The following is a 20,683-nucleotide window of genomic DNA, read 5'->3' as shown; positions in this document are numbered from 1 at the left end:
AAACATGCTCTACAGAGTGGCGACATGTTACCTTGGCCTGCTCGATCACCGGATCTGTCTCCAATCTAGCAAACATGGGGCATCATCGGACAACTCCAGCGTCATCCACAGACAGCACTAACCGTGCCTATACTGACCGAGCAAGTGCAACAGTCATGGAACTCCTTCCCACGAACTGAAATCCGGCACCTGTACAACAGAATGCATGCATTTTTGCATGCTTACATTCAACATGCTGGAGGTTACACTGGTGATTAAAGGACTAGCATTTCTCATTGCCAATGGCTTATCTCTCGCCTATATCTACCTGTGATCTTACAACGTTAATTTTTTGTGGGGTTTTAGGGCACAAAACATCTTAAGGTCATAAGCGCCCAGTAAAGAACCAGAGAATGCTGGGACCGCGAGGGGAAAAAACCGTTACCAGGTCCAATACAAAAGGGAAGAAAAAATAAATCTAAAACATCAAGACGTTACGGAAGGGTAACTAAAAGACGTCGACAAGAAACCGGAGTCACCAGGTACAAATCAAGTCTTTTTCGTCATATTACTGCTTTTTTTAAAAACTTAAAACGCGAGCCACAGCTCGCACGTCATCTGCTAAAATGTCCGGCAAAGCGGGTGGCAGCCCGATCCTGAGACTTAACTGGCTAAAATAGGGGCACAGGATCAGGAAATGTCTGTTAATGGCTGCTTACAGGAAGGTCTAGGGGTAGCGTCTTTGATTCATAATCAAAACGTCTTCGGTCCCGGGTTCGATAAATAATCAGCATTGGCGGCCGAAGACTTCCGGCATAAGAAGTCAGCCTCATTCTGCCGACGGCCTCGTCAAAGAGGGCGGAGGAGCGGAAGAATCAGCAATGATCAACGACATGAGGATGCAGAAGGCAATGGAAACCACTGCATTAAAGACACGTAACGTGTATCCACAGGACATGTGGCCTGTAACTGAAGAAGTGTCATGATGATCTCTCCATTGGCAAAAGATTCCGGAATAGTCCCCCATTCGGATCTCCGGGAGGGGACTGCCAAGGGGGAGGTTACCATGAGAAAAAGATTGATTAATCAACGAAAGGATAACGTTCTACGAGTCGGGGCGTGGAATGTCAGAAGCTTGAACGTGGTAGGGAAACTACAAAATCTGAAAAGGGAAATGCAAAGGCTCAATCTAGATATAGTAGGGGTCAGTGAAGTGAAGTAGAAGGAAGACAAGGATTTCTGGTCAGATGAGTATCGGGTAATATCAACAGCAGCAGAAAATGGTATAACAGGTGTAGGATTCGATATGAATAGGAAGGTAGGGCAGAGGGTGTGTTACTGTGAACAGTTCAGTGACCGGGTTGTTCTAATCAGAATCGACAGCAGACCAACACCGACAACGATAGTTCAGGTATACATGCCGACGTCGCAAGCTGAAGATTAACAGATAGAGAAAGTGTATGAGGGTATTGAAAGGGTAATGCAGTATGTAAAGGGAGACGAAAATCTAATAGTCATGGGCGACTGGAATGCAGTTGTAGGGGAAGGAGTAGAAGAAAAGGTTACAGGAGAATATGGGCTTGGGACAAGGAATGAAAGAGGAGAAAGACTAATTGAGTTCTGTAACAAGTTTCAGCTAGTAATAGCGAATACCCTGTTCAAGAAGCACAAGAGGAGGAGGTATACATGGAAAAGGCCGGGAGATACGGGAAGATTCCAATTAGATTACATCATGGTCAGACAGATTCCGAAATCAGATACTGGATTGTAAGGCGTGCCCAGGAGCAGATATAGACTCAGATCACAATATACACTCCTGGAAATTGAAATAAGAACACCGTGAATTCATTGTCCCAGGAAGGGGAAACTTTATTGACACATTCCTGGGGTCAGATACATCACATGATCACACTGACAGAACCACAGGCACATAGACACAGGCAACAGAGCATGCACAATGTCGGCACTAGTACAGTGTATATCCACCTTTCGCAGCAATGCAGGCTGCTATTCTCCCATGGAGACGATCGTAGAGATGCTGGATGTAGTCCTGTGGAACGGCTTGCCATGCCATTTCCACCTGGCGCCTCAGTTGGACCAGCGTTCGTGCTGGACGTGCAGACCGCGTGAGACGACGCTTCATCCAGTCCCAAACATGCTCAATGGGGGACAGATCCGGAGATCTTGCTGGCCAGGGTAGTTGACGTACACCTTCTAGAGCACGTTGGGTGGCACGGGATACATGCGGACGTGCATTGTCCTGTTGGAACAGCAAGTTCCCTTGCCGGTCTAGGAATGGTAGAACGATGGGTTCGATGACGGTTTGGATGTACCGTGCACTATTCAGTGTCCCCTCGACGATCACCAGTGGTGTACGGCCAGTGTAGGAGATCGCTCCCCACACCATGATGCCGGGTGTTGGCCCTGTGTGCCTCGGTCGTATGCAGTCCTGATTGTGGCGCTCACCTGCACGGCGCCAAACACGCATACGACGATCATTGACACCAAGGCAGAAGCGACTCTCATCGCTGAAGACGACACGTCTCCATTCGTCCCTCCATTCACGCCTGTCGCGACACCACTGGAGGCGGGCTGCACGATGTTGGGGCGTGAGCGGAAGACGGCCTAACGGTGTGCGGGACCGTAGCCCAGCTTCATGGAGACGGTTGCGAATGGTCCTCGCCGATACCCCAGGAGCAACAGTGTCCCTAATTTGCTGGGAAGTGGCGGTGCGGTCCCCTACGGCACTGCGTAGGATCCTACGGTCTTGGCGTGCATCCGTGCGTCGCTGCGGTCCGGTCCCAGGTCGACGGGCACGTGCACCTTCCGCCGACCACTGGCGACAACATCGATGTACTGTGGAGACCTCACGCCCCACGTGTTGAGCAATTCGGCGGTACGTCCACCCGGCCTCCCGCATGCCCACTATACGCCCTCGCTCAAAGTCCGTCAACTGCACATACGGTTCACGTCCACGCTGTCGCGGCATGCTACCAGTGTTAAAGACTGCGATGGAGCTCCGTATGCCACGGCAAACTGGCTGACACTGACGGCGGCGGTGCACAAATGCTGCACAGCTAGCGCCATTCGACGGCCAACACCGCGGTTCCTGGTGTGTCCGCTGTGCCGTGCGTGTGATCATTGCTTGTACAGCCCTCTCGCAGTGTCCGGAGCAAGTATGGTGGGTCTGACACACCGGTGTCAATGTGTTCTTTTTTCCATTTCCAGGAGTGTAGTAGTGATGAAGAGTAGGCTGAAGTTCAAGACATTAGTCAGGAAGAATCAATACGCAAAGAAGTGGGATACGGAAGTACTAAGGAATGACGAGATACGTTTGAAGTTCTCTAACGCTATAGATACACCAATAAGGAATAGCGCAGTAGGCAGTACAGTTGAAGAGGAATGGACATCTCTAAAAAGGGCCATCACAGAAGTTGGGAAGGAAAACACAGGTACAAAGAAGGTAGCTGCGAAGAAACCATGGGTAACAGAAGAAATACTTCATTTGATTGATGAAAGAAGGAAGTACAAATACGTTCCGGGAAAATCAGGAATACAGAAGTACAAGTCGCTGAGGAATGAAATAAACAGGAAGTGCAGGTAAGCTAAGACGAAATGGCTGCAGGAAAAATGTGAAGACATCGAAAAAGACATGATTGTCGGAAGGACAGACTCAGCATACAGGAAAGTCAAAACAACCGTTGGTGACATTAAAAGCAACGGTGGTAACATTAAGAGTGCAACGGGAATTCCACTGTTAAATGCAGAGGAGAGAGCAGATAGGTGGAAAGAATACAGTTAAAGCCTCTATGAGGGTGAAGATTTGTCTGATGTGATAGAAGAAGACACAGGAGTCGATTAAGAAGAGATAGGGGATCCAGTATTAGAATCGGAATTTAAAAGAGCTTTGGAGGACTTACGGTCAAATAAGGCAGAAGGGATAGATAACATTCCATCAGAATTTCTAAAATCATTGGGGGAAGTGGCAACAAAACGACTATTCACGTTGCTGTGTAGAATATATGAGTCTGGTGACATACCATCTGACTTTCGGAAAAGCATCATCCACACAATTCCGAAGACGGCAAGAGCTGACAAGTGCGAGAATTATCGCACAATCAGCTTAACAGCTCATGCATCGAAGCTGCTTACAAGAATAATATACAGAAGAATGGAAAAGAAAATTGAGAATGCGCTAGGTGACGATCAGTTTGGCTTTAGGAAAAGTAAACGGACGAGAGAGGCAATTCTGACGTTACGGCTAATAATGGAAGCAAGGCTAAAGAAAAATCAAGACACTTTCATAGAATTTGTCGACCTGGAAAAAGCGTTCGACAATATAAAATGGTGGAAGCTGTTCGAGATTTTGAAAAAAGTAGGGGTAAGCTATAGGGAGAGACGGGTCATATACAATATGTACAGCAACCAAGAGGGAATAATAAGAGTGGACGATCAGGAACGAAGTGCTCGTATTAAGGAGGGTGTAAGACACGGCTGTAGCCTTTCGCCCCTACTCTTCAATCTGCACATCGAGGAAGCAATGATGGAAATAAAAGAAAGGTTCAGGAGTGGAATTAAAATACAAGGTGAAAGGATATCAATGATACGATTCGCTGATGACATTGCTATCCTGAGTGAAAGTGAAGAAGAAATGATCTGCTGAACGGAATGAACAGTCTAATGAGTACACAGTATGGTTTGAGAGTAAATCGGAGAAAGACGAAGGTAATGAGAAGTAGTAGAAATGAGAACAGCGAGAAACTTATCAGGATTGATGGTCACGAAGTCAATGAAGTTAAGGAATTCTGCTACCTAGGCAGTAAAATAACCAATGACGGACGGAGCAAGGAGGACATCAAAAGCAGACTCGCTATGACAAAAAAGGCATTTCTGGCCAAGAGAAGTCTACTAATATCAAATACCGGCCTTAATTTGAGGAAGAAATTTCTGAGGATGTACGTCTGGAGTACAGCATTGTATGGTAGTAAAACATGGATTGTGGGAAAACCGGAACAGAAGAGAATCGAAGCATTTGAGATGTGGTGCTATAGACGAATGTTGAAAATTAGGTGGACTGATAAGGTAAGGAATGAGGAGGTTCTACGCAGAATCGGAGAGGAAAGGAATATGTGGAAAACACTGATAACGAGAAGGGACAGGATGATAGGACATCTGCTAAGACATGAGGGAATGACTTCCATGGTACTAGAGGCAGCTGTAGAGGGCAAAAACTGTAGAGGAAGACAGAGATTGGAATACGTCAAGCAAATAATTGAGGACGTAGGTTGCAAGTGCTACTCTGAGATGAAGAGGTTAGCACAGGAAAGGAACTCGTGGCGGGCCGCATCAAACCAGTCAGTAGACTGATGAAACAATTTTAAATCGTTGTCTGGAAGGACACCTGACTACGCTATATTGTTGCCTTTCCCTGAGAGCTAGGGAGAGGGGCGTCTGCCCCTTGCCCTCGCGTATGGACGCCCTTGCAATCGCGGTAGCTCCATAACACCGCAAATGACAACCTTTCTCATGAACCATCAGAGTGTTTGAAGCGTTCCCTTAAGCGAAAAATTCCGCTATTAACATATACTAAGAATAAGCGTGTGTTTTTTCAGTCTACAACTTAACACCTCATTTGTGGAAGCACTGATTGTACGTAAGCGATGTGAATAGCAGCTGCAGATGCTAAGTATCACACGCACCAGCTTAATAAACGTAGCTTGAATGACTGGCGTAGCTGTTTTATTAAATGAGACACTACTTGACCGATTTTAACAGGTATAATGTCAGTCTAAAGATTCGTTAAAGGGAAAGCGGAAGGTTTGAAGTGTTCTGTGACATTTTTATTTTTTGTTTCAATGCCATGTGTGCCGTGGCGTAGTTCTCAACATTTGAAGTTCTTTTCACATCGGCATTCAGAACATAATGGCATAGAAACGAAACAGGGAGGGTCGTGTTTCCTGGTCGCGAGATACTGTCACAGGATATACACAGCGTGTGGTGAAAGGATACTACTATTTAATGACAACTGACAACAAAGTGATGTGCAGAGTAGCGGAGCTCTTACGAATGTACAGTCCGCTGCCGAGAAGAATGCGCGCGGCAGGAATTTGGCTCTGAGAAGAGTGACGTGATCTAGACACAATAGTACAGTTTTCTAAAAACATTTTCGTGTATGCACTTATGTCAACATCGTAACTGTGATTAAGAAGTTCGAGCGACGTCAGTTTTCAAGTTTTCAGTGTTCTGATAACTTCCGAAATAACGTCAGACAAATTTTCCAGTCCTATGTCCATGGTATCAGTGGTTCTCGTATCAGGTTATTAATACTGGTATTGTGTATGCAACTACTGGAATGTTTTTTCGTCATGGTACATGTTCTGTTTTACTCAGTTAAAACATCACTGATGGTAGGACTTTATTTTCTTGCTTTTAATGTGGATGTGATTTCTGCATGCACGTTTCACTAGAATGTTCCGTAATACTGAAACCATTAATGCCGAACTACGGATCACAACAAGGCTGACTATTGAGTCTACTGGTAAGATGCTGTTTTTCAGACTGATATCACACCCAGCCCGTGGTGAGCACAGGGGAGGAAGTGATAGGAATATTTTCCCGTTCGCCGCTTCACCTCCGGCAAGCAATCACTTCTCCTGCCTATTTTATAGCTGGAGCACTCATGAGCCATTACGATTGTTGGTTTGAAGCAAGTAGGTCTATCTTAGAGGCGTGCCAAAGAAAGAAGGAAGATCAGGGTTCAACGAAATACCGACATCGAGATAATTAGAGACTGAGTACAAGCTCTGAATGTTTCAAGGACGGAGAAGGGCACCGCCTGCGCCCTTTCAAAAGGTACCATCCCTGCATTTTCCTGGAGCAATTAAAGGAAATAACGCAAAACCTAAATCTAGCTGGTTGGACGCGGATCTGAACCGTCGTCCTCCGGAATGCGTGTCTCGTGTGCTAAACACAGCGCTACCTCGTTCGGTGACGGCTAAATAAGCGGAAAACTAGAAGCAGGCCTACTCCTAAAGCAACAGAAATTTAGACAAAACTAATTCATCGACCATCTGAAAAGGATATAATGGTAACGCTGCCCGGTGGGAACATTGGTATGAGATGGAACGAGGAGGTAGCAATCAGTTGAAAACTACGCGAATGAAGATACATCGTGGTAGGATGGACTAAACAGTAAGAATAACACCAAAGACCTATGTGTCACTATGGTGACCAGTCATGGGATAACGATATGTACATGTACAGATGACGACAGCATCGCTTACACAAGGGGTAGAAGGGCAGTGGACCAGCGGAGATGTCACGTGATTCGTGTGAAAAAGGTGTCCGACATTATTATGGTCGCAAGATGGGATTTAACAGACTTTGAACGCGGAATAGTAGTTGGAGCTAGACGCATGCAACATTCCATTTCGGAAATCGTTAGGGAATTAAGTATTCCAAGATCTACAGTGTCAAGAGAGTACCACCAAATTTAAGGCATTACCTCACCCCGGGCAACGCAGTGGCCGCCGGTCTTCATTTAACGACCGAAAACAGGGGCGATTGTTGTGTTGTCAGTGTTAACAGATAAGCAACACAGCATGAAATAATTGCAGAAACCAATGTGGGACATAGGACTAACGTACCCGTTAGGCCAGTGCGGCGAACTTTGGCTTTCATCGGCTATGGCAGCAGACGACCGACGTGAGTGCCTTTCGTATAGAGGTCTGCGCGGATAAGAAAAGTGCAATCCGCATCCGCAAGGTCCTAATCCGCAACCGCATCCGCAGCAATTAATCCGCATCCGCAAGTTCCTTATCCGCATCCGCATATATTTAAGTTTTGAATGAGTAATTAATAATAATAGACAGTAGTACTTAGAATTATGGTATGTAATGACATAGTTACTGTTAGAGTGCCATTTCTGCGACAACGTAACTACTTTTGACTTCTTAAATCACAGGAAATGCTCTATACCTACTGTAAAGCAGACCATTCCAAACAGGAAAGCATTGGCGCTCCGGAGCACACACAGTAGCGGCTCGGACCTCGCGAGATTGGAAAAGTTATTTTAAAAAAATGAAATTCAATGTAATAGTATTACATTGAATGTTTTAGCAAATTTGAAGTTCCACTTTTGTGTCCAGTGTAGGAATATACTTGTTTACATGCAAAACAAGCCACTGTATCTTATCTTTTCGTTGCCATCAAATACGTATCCGATTTTTTTCCAAATTGGCGATTTCAATTTGTTTTCCTTCACTAATGTAAAATCACCTTTTTTCACCTTACACGAAATTGTATCCATCGATATGGTGTTCATTTGAAGAAAGAACTCTCACTGATATTTGCTACGATACACGTTGTCACTCGGTCACTAAAAAGCGCCAACTGAAGGAGGGGGAAAATTGCAACGGGCACCTGTCTGGTAGACAGTGGGCAGGTTTGCCACCCAGAGAGCACTTCACAGGCCACACAAAAGACACGGTCGCGGAAACGGATTAGGCGCAGGTCTCTTGGGTACAGCTACGTCGGTCGTAGCCAGGGGCTGAGGACAACATACTTCCGCTCTACCCGGGCCCTACAAGATTCCAAGAATGTCAATAGACTAAGTTTTCAACTAACATTGCAACATACGTACTGGACAGATGCCTTGCTCATTATCCGCAGATGACCCGCGGATACCCGCGCCGGTCGCGATTTTATCCGCCAAGTAACAAATACCGCGGATACCCGCGGATATATCCGCGGATATCCGCATCCGCGCAGACCTCTACTTTCGTAATAGCACGAAATCGCCTGCAGCACCTCTCCAGGACTCTTGAGCAAGTCTGTTGGACGACTGGGAAACTATGGCTCTGTCAGATGAGTCCCGATTTCAGTTGGTAACAAGCCAATGGCCCATATTGTCAACACAGCAAGTTGGTGGTGGTTCCATAATGATGTGGGCAGCCTTTATATGCAATTGACTGGGTCCTCTTGGTCTTTGGCCACTTTGAGACCATTTGCAGCCATTGATGGACTTCGTATTCCCAAATAACAATTGAATTTTTATAGATGACAATGCGCCATGTCACCAGGCCACAACTGTTCTCTATTTGTTTGACGAACATTCTGTGCCGTTCGAGCGAATTATTTGACCTATCCAACACTCATGGGATATAATCTAGAGGCCAGTTCGTGAGTAAAATCCTGCGCCACCAACACGCTATTACTGACGGCTATAGCGGCAGAATGGCTCAATATTTCTGTGGGGGGGCTTCCAGCCATTTGTTGAGCCTAACAACGTCGAGTAGCTGCACTACGCCTGGCGAAAAAGAGGTTCGTCTCGATAGTAAGAGGCTTCTCGCCTTAGTCTAGATTACTGAAGTAGGGATTCGCAATCAGCACTGAAGTCTGCAACATGTTTTTGTTGTAAACGTTTCCAGCGCTGTTCGCAACACTGTTTCTTGTTGAGTTCTCTTTCCACACTGGCGGCAAACTTTTCTTGTGGCGTATTCTCATCGTCTGTATCTGCATTCCTCAGAGTATTCGCATCGTCGGCTGCGCTATGTCTAGTGACGAGGAAAGTACTGATACGTGGCGTTATGCCGTTAATACAGAACACTTTAGGCAAACGAAGAGAAAGGCGCAGTTACTGATGATCGGAAATATACTGTAGAGAAAGTAGCACAAATGACCTGCTACAGGAACTTTGTTACTCTTCTTTTTTCGGCAACAGGAAATTTATTTCAGAGCCTAGTATACTTACATTTTGAAACAACCTGTATCTCATACCACGTAAAGTTTACAGACCACTGGTTGAAATAGCGGATTACGTAAATGTAATGGTAACTGCATTAAAGAAATATCTGTGACATACTTTCTTGAATGTTTTCTGTTACACTCCCAAAAACATTTATTTCGTCACTATTACTTGCTCTGAATGAGAGAAGAATCGCTACTTTTCGATGCCCTTACCAGACCCCACGCTCAATGAAGGCACTGTTCGTCTGGAGTTCTGCTTCGAAAGCACTTTATTAATTTTGTTTTGCGTATTTGCCCTCTGGAGTGGCGAGTGTTCATAACTTGCATGTGACGTACATTGCATACGCACCACACTCTTCTATTCTCTGCCTCTTCTTCCGTCATCAGTGCCTTAGTTACTAAACCACGCGTAATGTGAATGTTGCAGTAAATCACAAGCTAGGTGAGTGTTGTCTGATATTCCGCTCACCTTATGCCGTTTCCGTTTAGGAGGGGGGGGGGGCAATTCTTGAACTTCTACTTTTAATGTTATATAACTCCCAGCGACTACGTAGAACGGTAAATGCATCAGTTTGATATCAGGGACTCAGTTCCAGAAACGACTGAGTCGACAGTCTTAAGCGGAAGATAGTTACTACGTCTGACTGGAATACATGTAACGGCACTGTTAGTGCTAAGAGGCGGTAGTATGGACCAAAACAAGAAAAAGTCTAGAAAAATTGGCTTTAAAATGCGTACCTTATGAGCTATGAAGACTTGCGAAGTAGAATGGGTGGGTTCCACAGTAAGGTACACAAGTGCTCATAGCTTTAGGGTATGCATTTTAGACCCCATGTTTACTAGTATTTTCTTGTTTTGTTCCAGCGATTTCTGAAAGTGGTCTACAGCACAATCTTAGCAACAACAGTTCCAGTATATGTATTCCAATGTTAGAGGTATCAAGACGATTTTCACTCATAACTTTCGACTCTTGTTTCCGGACCGATGCCATTAGCTCAAATTGAGTCATAAACCACGTCGGCTTGTAAACTGCTTCAGGCACACTACCGCTGCCCGTCTTACAATCCTCAAGCTGCTTCTCCCGTTGGTATTTTACAGCCAGTGATCTAATCTTCTCGTCTACCAAGTTGCTACTTGTGTGAAATGCAGCAGCAGTTTCCTATTTGCGTTTTTATAACTGGAACTTATTACACTCCATGAGTATTCCTCTTCCCTTTAATCTATATGAATTCCAAAAGTGCCCCGTCCACTCCATTGCAATAACAATGATCAGTTTAACCACAAACGCAAGCGAACCACAGAGCAACAAAACTAAAGCACAAACATTACCGCCGTACAGCGGCAATGGGTCAGCTTACAGGAAACAGCTCCCTTTTATCTTTACCGACGTTACCACTGATAGCTACTTCCGTTTTCATACATTTTTCCAACATCAGTCATGCAGAAGTTGTCGGTAACATTCTTGGAAACGCTGTATGAAATATTTTGCAAACTTTGTGGATGCGCATTGGAACATTCTGGCTTATGTTAAGCGGTTATATATTCTCAGCGATTTTGAATTTACAGTTATATGAAACTGCCAGATTTGGTCCTGTTAAAGTGACAAAATAGATAATCACTTATCTCTTCGGTAACACAACGTGGTGACGACAAAATGATACAGAACCTTATGTTTGGGGGGAGTTCCAGAACGAAATAGTATGAAAAGACTTCCGCTATATTTCAAAGGAATTGAACACTGAGTGGACCAAACAATTGAAGAGTCCTGTACATTCAGAGATCTCGTAAAGATAAGTGCCTCACTGAGCAATAACAATTAATGCAGTATGACATAAGTAAACCAATACCTATTGTAAGCTATCAACTGAAGGTTTCGTATTTGCTCTTTTTCGGAAAAAGAACATTCCAGAGGCGCGAATTTTGATAGGTTTTTTTATCGTATACTGTAAGTTACGTGATTATTTCACTAAAATACCGGTTGTGTTAGTGTATTCTTATCCATTTGCTTCTCTACTAACTAGCCACAGTGAAAAGTTCGGAAATAAGTGAAAAGTTCATATAGTGCAGGTTCAGTTCTTTGTTTGCTTTAGTTCCGTCAGGTAAATAATACAGATTTAATCGTTTCTATTTCTCCGGGAATTTTGAATATTAATTGAGTAGTCTACAAAATTATTTAATTTAGATCAAAGCTAAAATTTGTTGGCATGAGTGATAAGTGTATGACTTTCCGTAGTATTGTTAATTCCGGGGCGGTGGTGTCAGGGCTGTTGCAGTTTTTTTCAAGTGGGTGACTGCAGCAGTGTGGGAATTGGGGAAATAAACGAGGCTCACTGGCTGTTTAGGATCTGCTGTAGAGAGAGGAAGATAATGGAACAGGAGGAGAAAATGGTTGCCCTTCAGGCGGAACTAGATACTGTAAAACAAGATCTAGAAAGGTTAAGGGGATTAAGGGAAAAGAAAAGTGGGAAATGACAGGTTATAGAAGAAATAGGAATAGGACTTTCTCAGTGTTGTCAAGGTAGAGAACAGGTTTGATCTGTTGTCACAATTGGAAACTGATGGGTCCAAAGCTCAATACGTGGTATTAATACTAGGTACAAGAACAGTCTACACAAATACCTAAAATCATTATCTTGGTCCAAAAAGGGGTCCAATATTCAGGAACACACATTTTCAACAAATTGCCAGGATTCAAACTTGGTTTCAGATAAAGCACAGTTTAAACAGAGTTTGAAAGACTTTTTGATAGCCAGCACCTACGAATACCGTAACTGGGACTGTTCGACCACCTTAAGTAAAATGTGTTAGCTTTCCGTTTTGACAGTACTTTGTCACGACACTCAATTTGTGTGATAAATTTATTAAAAATGCATAACTATGTTTCATTCTGACATTAATTGTGTAAATGTTAGCAGTTCCACTTTAATGTAATGTATTGACCTATTTTGACTATCTCCTGACAAATGATCAGGTTAATAAGTATTATATCCTGATATTCTATGTTGTACTATCTGACTTGTTCCACACCCACGAGAATCTGCTCATTTTTGGGTCCATGGAATGAAAACAATCTAATCTAATATATTTGAATCATGTCAAGATAACTATCCAGAGAATGAATATAATGCTTAAAGATCACTTCTGCATTACTGTTTCAAATATGTTAAAATTGCCTGCACAGTCCGGTCCTGAAAAAATTGAAACATCAGTGACAAGAATTATAAAAAAAAGAATTTAATGAAAACTGGACTAGTACGAAACAAATGGTGCCGCATTCAGCATCATAACAGAAAATTTTCAACTCTTAGAAACGCAAGAAATGCAGTAAAAAACTAATTCTAGACATTGAATGACTTCAGAGCTTGTACTTGTGTTTATTTCACCTTATAATGTCTGAACTTCGTTTTAACATCTTATTACCAAAAATGCAAATAGTGATCTTAGGAAAAGTACGTAGTTATACATCCTGGACAGAAATTTTATTTTGCCACCGTTACATGGCTAAGCAGGGATGGCTAGAGGACAAATGTAAGGATGTAGAGGCTTATCTCACAAGGGGTAAGATAGATACTGCCTGCAGGAAAATTAAAGAGACCTTTGGAGAGAAAAGAGAACCACTTGTATGAATATCAAGAGCTCAGATGGAAACTCAGTTCAAAGCAAAGAAGGGAAAGCAGAAAGGTGGAAGGAGTATATAGAGGGTGTATACAAGGGCGACGTATTTGACAATATTATGAAAATGGAAGCGGAGGTAGATGAAGATGAAATGGGAGATCCGATACTGCGTGAAGAGTTTGACAGAGCACTGAAAGACCTGAGTCGAAACAAGGAGTAGACAACATTCCATCAGAACTACTGATAGCCTTGGGAGAGCCAGTCCTGACAAAACTACCATCTCGTGAGCAAGATGTATGAGACCAGCGAAATACCCTCAGATTTCAAGAATATAATACTTCCAATCCCAAAGGAAGCAGGTGCTGACATGTGAAAATTGCCGAACAATCAGTTTAATAAGTCACAGATGCAAAATACTAACGCGAATTCTTTACAGACGAATGGAAAACTGGTAGATGCCGACCTCGGGGAAGATCAGATTGGATTACGTAGAAATGTGGGTTCACGTGAGGCAATACTGACCCTACGACTTATCTTAGAAGCTAGATTAAGGAAAGGCAAACCTACGTTTCTAGCATTTGTAGACTTAGAGAAAGTTTTTGACAATATTGACTGGAATACTCTTTCAAATTCTAAAGGTGGCAGGGGCAAAATACAGGGAGCGAAAGGATATTTACAATTTGTACAGAAACCAGATGACAGTTATAAGAGTCGAGGGACATGATGAAAGGGAAGCAGTGGTTGGGAAGCGACAGACAAGGTTGTAGCCTCTCCCCGATGTTATTCAATCTGTATATTGAGCAAGCAGTGAAGGAAACAAAAGAAATATTCGGAGTAGGTATTAAAATCCATGAAGAAGAAATAAAAACTTTGAGGATCGCCAATGACATTGTAATTCTGTCAGAGACAGCAAAGGACTTGGAAGAGCAGTTGAATGGAATGGATAGTGTGTTGAAAGGAAGATATAAGATGAACATCAACAAAAGCAAAACGAGGATAATGGAATGTAGTCGAATTAAGTCGGAAATGAGACACTTAAAGTAGTAAAGGAGTTTTGCTATTTGGGGAGCAAAATAACTGACGATGGTCGAAGTAGAGAGGATATAAAAGTAGACTGGCAATGGGAAGGAAAGCGTTTCTGAAGAAGAGAAATTTGTTAACATCGAGCATAGATTTAAGTGTCAGGAAGTCGTTTCTGAAAGTATTTGTATGAAGTGTAGCCATGTATGGAAGTGAAACGTAGACGATAAATGGTTTGGACAAGAAAATAGAAGCTTTCGAAATGTGGTGCTACAGAAGAATGCTGAAGATTAGATGGGTAGATCACATAACTAATGAGGTATTGAATAGGATTGGGGAGAAGAGAAGTTTGTGGCACAACTTGACTAGAAGAGGGGATCGGTTGGTAGGACATGTTCTGAGGCATCAAGGGATCACCAATTTAGTATTGGAAGGCAGCGTGGAGGGTAAAAATCGTAGAGGGAGACCGAGAGATGAATCCACTAAACAGATACAGAAGGATGTAGGTTGCAGTAGGTACTGGGAGATGAAGCTTGCACAGGATAGAGTAGCATGGAAAGCTGTATCAAACCAGTCTCAGGACTGAAGACCACAACAACAACATGTTTAACCTTAAAACACCGAAGGGGGGTGGGGGAGACACTACATTGTTACTGAACCATCGTACATTTTATAACATTTTACTCCAAGGGATTTATTTTTATGCACTTAACTACAATTACAACGTCTCCAATGGTGTATCACGAAGGAAGTACAAAATGTGCTGACAATACCAGACTGGCGAGAACCGCGAATTTATACCAACTTAAATTTTACGAAGCATTAAAAACCTAGAGTTAAAAACTGTAATTGTAATATGAAAATTTATTCAGGCGTTTGAAAAGAAAAGGGCCAAGTATGTTATCCATCTCTTATCTTTTTTAACAGCTGAAAATGCTTCACCCTCATATATTTGGCACAAAGGCGATCGAGCGCCAGAATTGTTACACAACCGTTAATCTGGGGTGGCCTCCAGGGGGAAATAGCTTCGATAATCGTCAGCTCAGAATTCCGACGTTTTCCACTCATTGCGTGTACAATCAGAAGAAGCATTGAGGAACTGCTCTTAATTCCAATGACTTTGTTTAAAGGCGTGTGGCTACTCTGTCTTAGAGAAGCGTTACATCGGCGAGAGGGCACTGGTATCCCTTGTAACCAACAATCACCTACAACTGCTTGTATCTGCTGCTTGTTGCCCATGTGTCACAGGTAGCCCAGGACGCTAACGTTCTACTTGGGTTGAATGAAATATTTTTCTCAGTATCGCTATAAGAGTAACTGCGGACTTGCAGATGCAATTTTGGCCCCAGCTTCGATCCAAAATAATGGGCGCTATTGAGTTTCAAGGGATTTTTCAGTCAAATGATTAATCTTCAGCCCACGATAGGGTCTCGCACCGCCCTATCATCCGTCAGAACCGACCGACACCCTGACGCACGCGCACAAAAAAAGCCGTATCTGCTAATGAGTGTTGACGTATTCAAACCTAACATGTGTACGTGTTTGCAAGTGAAAGGTAGCATATATACAAGAGAAAGCATGACAATTCTGATACGTGTAATTATTTTGAAGTAAAGGTTAGGTGGTTTTATGGATTGAAAGCTACTGACAAAGGACACACTGCACCAGAAACAATGTGTGCCGTGTTGAATATGCCACGCCTACCTTGTAAAATCGACAAGTATGCAGGATTTATTGGAGCTACTGTGGAATCTGTTGCATGTGAGTTAATAAAGGGTGCTGCAAACGAAGCTATTTAAATAAATGATGGTATGACTGACATACCACTAGCTTTTGACGGCTCTTGGCAGAAGTGCGGCTACAGTTCTAAGAATTCTTTTGTTACGATGACCAGTGTGGATACTGGAAAGGTAATAGATTTCCAGATTTTAACAAAATATTGTTATAAGTGGAAGTCAAGGAATCAAGAAGAGCATATCTGCGACAAACTATAAATTAACAAGTACGGAAGCCTCTGCAGCTATTGAAATTTTTAGTCGATCTGAACGAAAGGGGATTGTGTTAGACTAAGTTCTTAGGTGATGGAGACTCGAAAGCATATAATAGTGTAGTAGCCGCTCAGATTTATGGCGAGAAGATTATCACAAATCTGGAATGTTTTGGTCATGTCCAGAAGAGGATGGGCAACAGGTTGACGAATCTGAAACAAAGTTTGAGAGACAAGAAACTTTCTGATGGCAAAACCATAAGAGGCAGGCTGACAGACAAAATGACTGATGAACTACATCAGTATTACGGGTGGCCATTAGAAATAATACTAAGAATTTGTTGAAAATGAAGGCAGTATGGGCTACCTTCTTTCACAGACTGGCAACCGATGAAAAACCAGTACACCACCTTTGCCCTCCTGGACCTGATTCATTCTACAATTGCCGTAATGCCCAGTACTCAGTTCACACAGCCATAAACATTCCATCCCAGCAGCAGTCATGGATATCTAAAGACTATTTACAGAGACCTGGCAAAACCCGAATTACTGAAGAAGTGTCTGCGTGGTCAGACTCAAAATCCAAAGAGTCGTTCAATAATCTTATATGGACTCTCTTACCAAAAAATGTTTTTGTTGGAATGAAGACACTCAACTGGGGTCAGTGCTGCTGTTATTGCTTTTGATGATGGCAACACTGGTAGGGTGTAAGTGCTACAGCACATGAGAATTAATCCTGGAACAAACTGCATCAGAGAAACTGAACGCATGGACAAGGTTCGCATTGATAATGCAGAGTATGCAGCACAGTTGGCCACTATGGAGTCCAGACAGAAGAAGAAAAAACTTGGAAAAAGATGAAGAGGATGATATACAGTATGGTGCAGGGTGCATCTGAGTGACTAAAAATAAAAAAAAAATTAAGCATATATTAAGCGATTTACTGTCTTTTGGAACTATAGAAGCCGTTCTTGAAAATTTACATTTTCTGTTCCATTTTCCCTAAATCTCGGAAACCACTTCGAGTAGATTATTCAAATTTTCAGTTAGTAATAATATGCATATCCTGAGTCTACTTAACTAAAAGAACAATGTTATGGATAATTAAAATTATTTAGGATAACTTACAAGAAGTACACAAAATTTTAATAGTGTAATTAAAAAATTATATTTCCGAAAGCAGTGGCTGAAATGCAATTATTGTACTTCAGTAGACTCAGAACATACAGTTTAATGTTAATAGCTACAGTGGTTCCTGAAATACAGGGAAACCAAGTCACTAAATTTAACATTGTCGGGATAGGGCTTTCCAGCTCCCCTTAATGTCGACATCACTGTTTGCGTAATATAATTTTTGGTTTTGTGTGTGATTTTGACAAACCATATGATCAGTAGTTTTAGCAAGAAACTTAAGTAAATAAAATAAGTTTCTACACTGTAGATATCGTTTACCTTGATTTTAGACCTGAAAATTTACCTTCGAAAATTTCTTTTCTACAAGCCAATGTATGAAATCCTTAGTATTCTCATGAGTACATGAGCATTGCCTATATTGTTATTGATGCCATAGTTCTTTATTATCCTATCTGGCTTGTTTGAATTTTTTTTATTTCCATGTCTAAAGTGGACTAATTTTGAACAATATTTTATATTCACTGAAAAACGATTTAGGCGAACCGAACAATGATAACTTGAGTTGACTACAGTATAGTAGCACAGTACAGTAATAATCTAGAACCGAGTTTAAACAGCGCTGAAGAAAAACGTCAAAATGTAATTTTTCAGAATTTCACACTAAATGTGAATGCTTTTTCTGTAATGCCTGTAAAGTGCCATGAAGGTTCAACGGCGGAAGCTTCAAAGAGCGATCTGTCAAATGTTCTGAAAGTACACGCAGTGACAATGTGGGCAGCATCAGAATTCTGAGAGATACTGACAATTAGAACGGTTCCTAGCCTGAAGGCTAACTGCAGTTTACCTGCTGTTACTTGTATAACAATTATTGCGATCGAGCGGTTCTCTGCCAAATGTGTGGAAGTGTGAACTATTTTGAACTGTTAAAAAGGTTATCTACTTTTATAAAGATACATACTTACTCATTTCGGAAGACCAAATGATTCATGCCGTTGGGGTTTACCGTTATCTGTTAAAACTGACTCCGAGGAAGTAAAACGTTTTCATAATTTTATAACTGTTTTGAAACTACTTTTTTCCAAAATAGGCATCCTACGTAATACGGAGTGTTTCTAAACAAACCAGTTTCTATATGATTATTTCTGAATTAGGATATAATCAATCCGCATCCGTGGCAGAGGACGCCCGATTGGAAAATGGCAAGCGACGCTATTGCCACTAATAGCAATATCCACTGCCCCACAGAATACGGGTCCTTTACGGTGAGCCTTCTGACTGTGGAGACGGTTAAACCATTTGGTCAACCAGATACCAAGATCACGCAAGTGCGTCAGCAGCACAGAGCAGTTGTTCGGTGAGGTGACAAGGACACTAGATAGCTCGTACGGGAAATGGCCATCAGCGAAAGGATTTTTCCTGTCACGCGCGGCTCAGTGACAACAGGTTGCCGTGCAACAAAATGGCCCCAAGCTTGCAAAAGATTTTCTCCAGTGCCAGTTCGGCCATTAAATTTACGCGTGACTATAGCTTTGGTGACAAACAAATTCGTGTGTTGAAAAGGCAACGATGTGTCGGATTCACTCTTATTCTGTTGTGTAAACGTTGGGTGTATCTCTAGACTAACTTTTCATATCTTTGTCACTGAACTCCAAAGACATTGCTAGGACTCGCGGAATAAAAATTACACAACACTTGCAATGAACGAAAGTTTCCTCGATGACTCCGCTGGTTCCGTGGTACAAGTGCAGTCTGCTCTGCTAGACTGAGTGTCCGACATACGCAAATTACAAATGAGAGGTGCTAATACACAAAACGGGACCTTGTATATGTCATAAGTAGAACTTTTAATGCTTATCTTTTATGATACGCAATACTACAATAAGTCCGAACAGAACTCAGCAACAGGATTAAAGCCTCCACGTCCATCCCACTCAGAAGTACGGAGTGGTCCTTGTTAATGGTGACTACTTCCTTAGACTACACAACATAGAAGATGATTCAACAGTTTGCCTCTCCGTCCGAAAGCGGGTGCATTGAAATGTTAACGTCGACAACTCACTATGACACTCGCGTGACGCATACCAACACGTGAGTATGTTTCCCAGTCCTACGTCACACCACGTCACCAAAGCGAGGCTCACATGCATCAAGGCCTATTCCGAAAACTATGGGTGACGCCGGCGAAAGTAGAACAACAGATCGATGCTTGCTGGGGCACGTGATGCTGACGTACAGCCGGAGCACTCTGTGTATCTAAAATTACACAGTGGCAGCTTGCTCTGTTTGCATCAACAGGCTGAGACACGTACTTCATTCAACCAAGTTCGCTTCTGAACAATTCAAACGCGATTTTAGTCACGTAACCCTCGCTAACAACAGATTGAAATCAGTAACCTGTAGCAGTAATTTCCGGCTGATATGATACTCTATCCCCTCCCCTCCCCTCTCCTCTCACCATCTCTCTCTCTCTCTCTCTCTCTCTCTCTCTCTCTCTCTCTCACACACACACACATACACACACACAAACGAGAGTCTCTCTCTCTCTCTCTCTCTCTCTCTCTCTCTCTCTCTCTCTCACACACACACACACACACATACACACACACAAACGAGAGTCTCTCTCTCTCTCTCTCTCTCACACACACACATACACACACACATGTGTGTGAGAGAGAGAGAGAAGAGGAGGTGGAGAAGAAGATACTAAACATCGGCTTGTTACGTAGATGGTCCAAATGTCAAGTACAATGATACTTACAAATCTGAACAAGTATCCCAATGCTCGTCGGTTGGCACAAACTCTTGTGAGATGAGCCTTATTAAGCACACAACTGACAGTGACGTCTACGTAGCAACTTACTAGTATACACAGCTCCGCCCACGCCTTACTGAGTCCGTAGCTGCTCCGCAACTGTTATGTGACAGACTGACAGCGCACGACGGCGTCTCCTGGCACTACGCCGGCGCTGCAGAGGGCAGCAGTGTTGCCAACTGTCGCGAAGCGTTCAGACACCACTTGGCGATAGCCGATGCGGAGTGCGCACTACTATAGGAAGCACAGTTTCCTCCTTGCCGACGCGTTTTCACTGAAATCTGGAACCGATCCCGGCAGCAGTGTCTAGATAAATGAACACTACCTTACGTCAGTAACAAGTCTGATTGCGACACCTCCTCGAAAAGTTCGCTGACGTAGAAGACACG

At 42.9% G+C, this 20,683-nt stretch overlaps 1 protein-coding gene across 3 annotated transcripts in view; it reads right to left on the bottom strand.

Annotated features, from left to right (window-relative positions):
- Nucleotides 1-20,449, bottom strand: part of LOC126411781 (annexin B9-like) — a 140,536-nt gene extending 120,087 nt beyond the window's left edge. The window contains exon 1 of one of the 3 annotated variants that reach the window (XM_050081393.1): nt 20,343-20,449. Coding sequence is in view for 1 of the 3 variants with exons in the window: in XM_050081390.1 (XP_049937347.1) it covers nt 18,445-18,470 (26 nt within the window). In the remaining 2 variants the exon portion in view is untranslated. Of the gene's footprint in view, nt 1-18,444; nt 18,486-20,240 lie in introns of those variants that run through there. The other 2 variants (XM_050081392.1, XM_050081390.1) reach the window with 2 other exon arrangements.
- Nucleotides 20,450-20,683: the final 234 nt, after the last annotated feature.

This window comes from Schistocerca serialis, chromosome 1 (genome assembly GCF_023864345.2).
Source record: "Schistocerca serialis cubense isolate TAMUIC-IGC-003099 chromosome 1, iqSchSeri2.2, whole genome shotgun sequence".
Classification (NCBI taxonomy): Eukaryota; Metazoa; Arthropoda; class Insecta; order Orthoptera; family Acrididae; genus Schistocerca; species Schistocerca serialis.
This window is presented reverse-complemented; position numbering and strand designations above follow the sequence as displayed.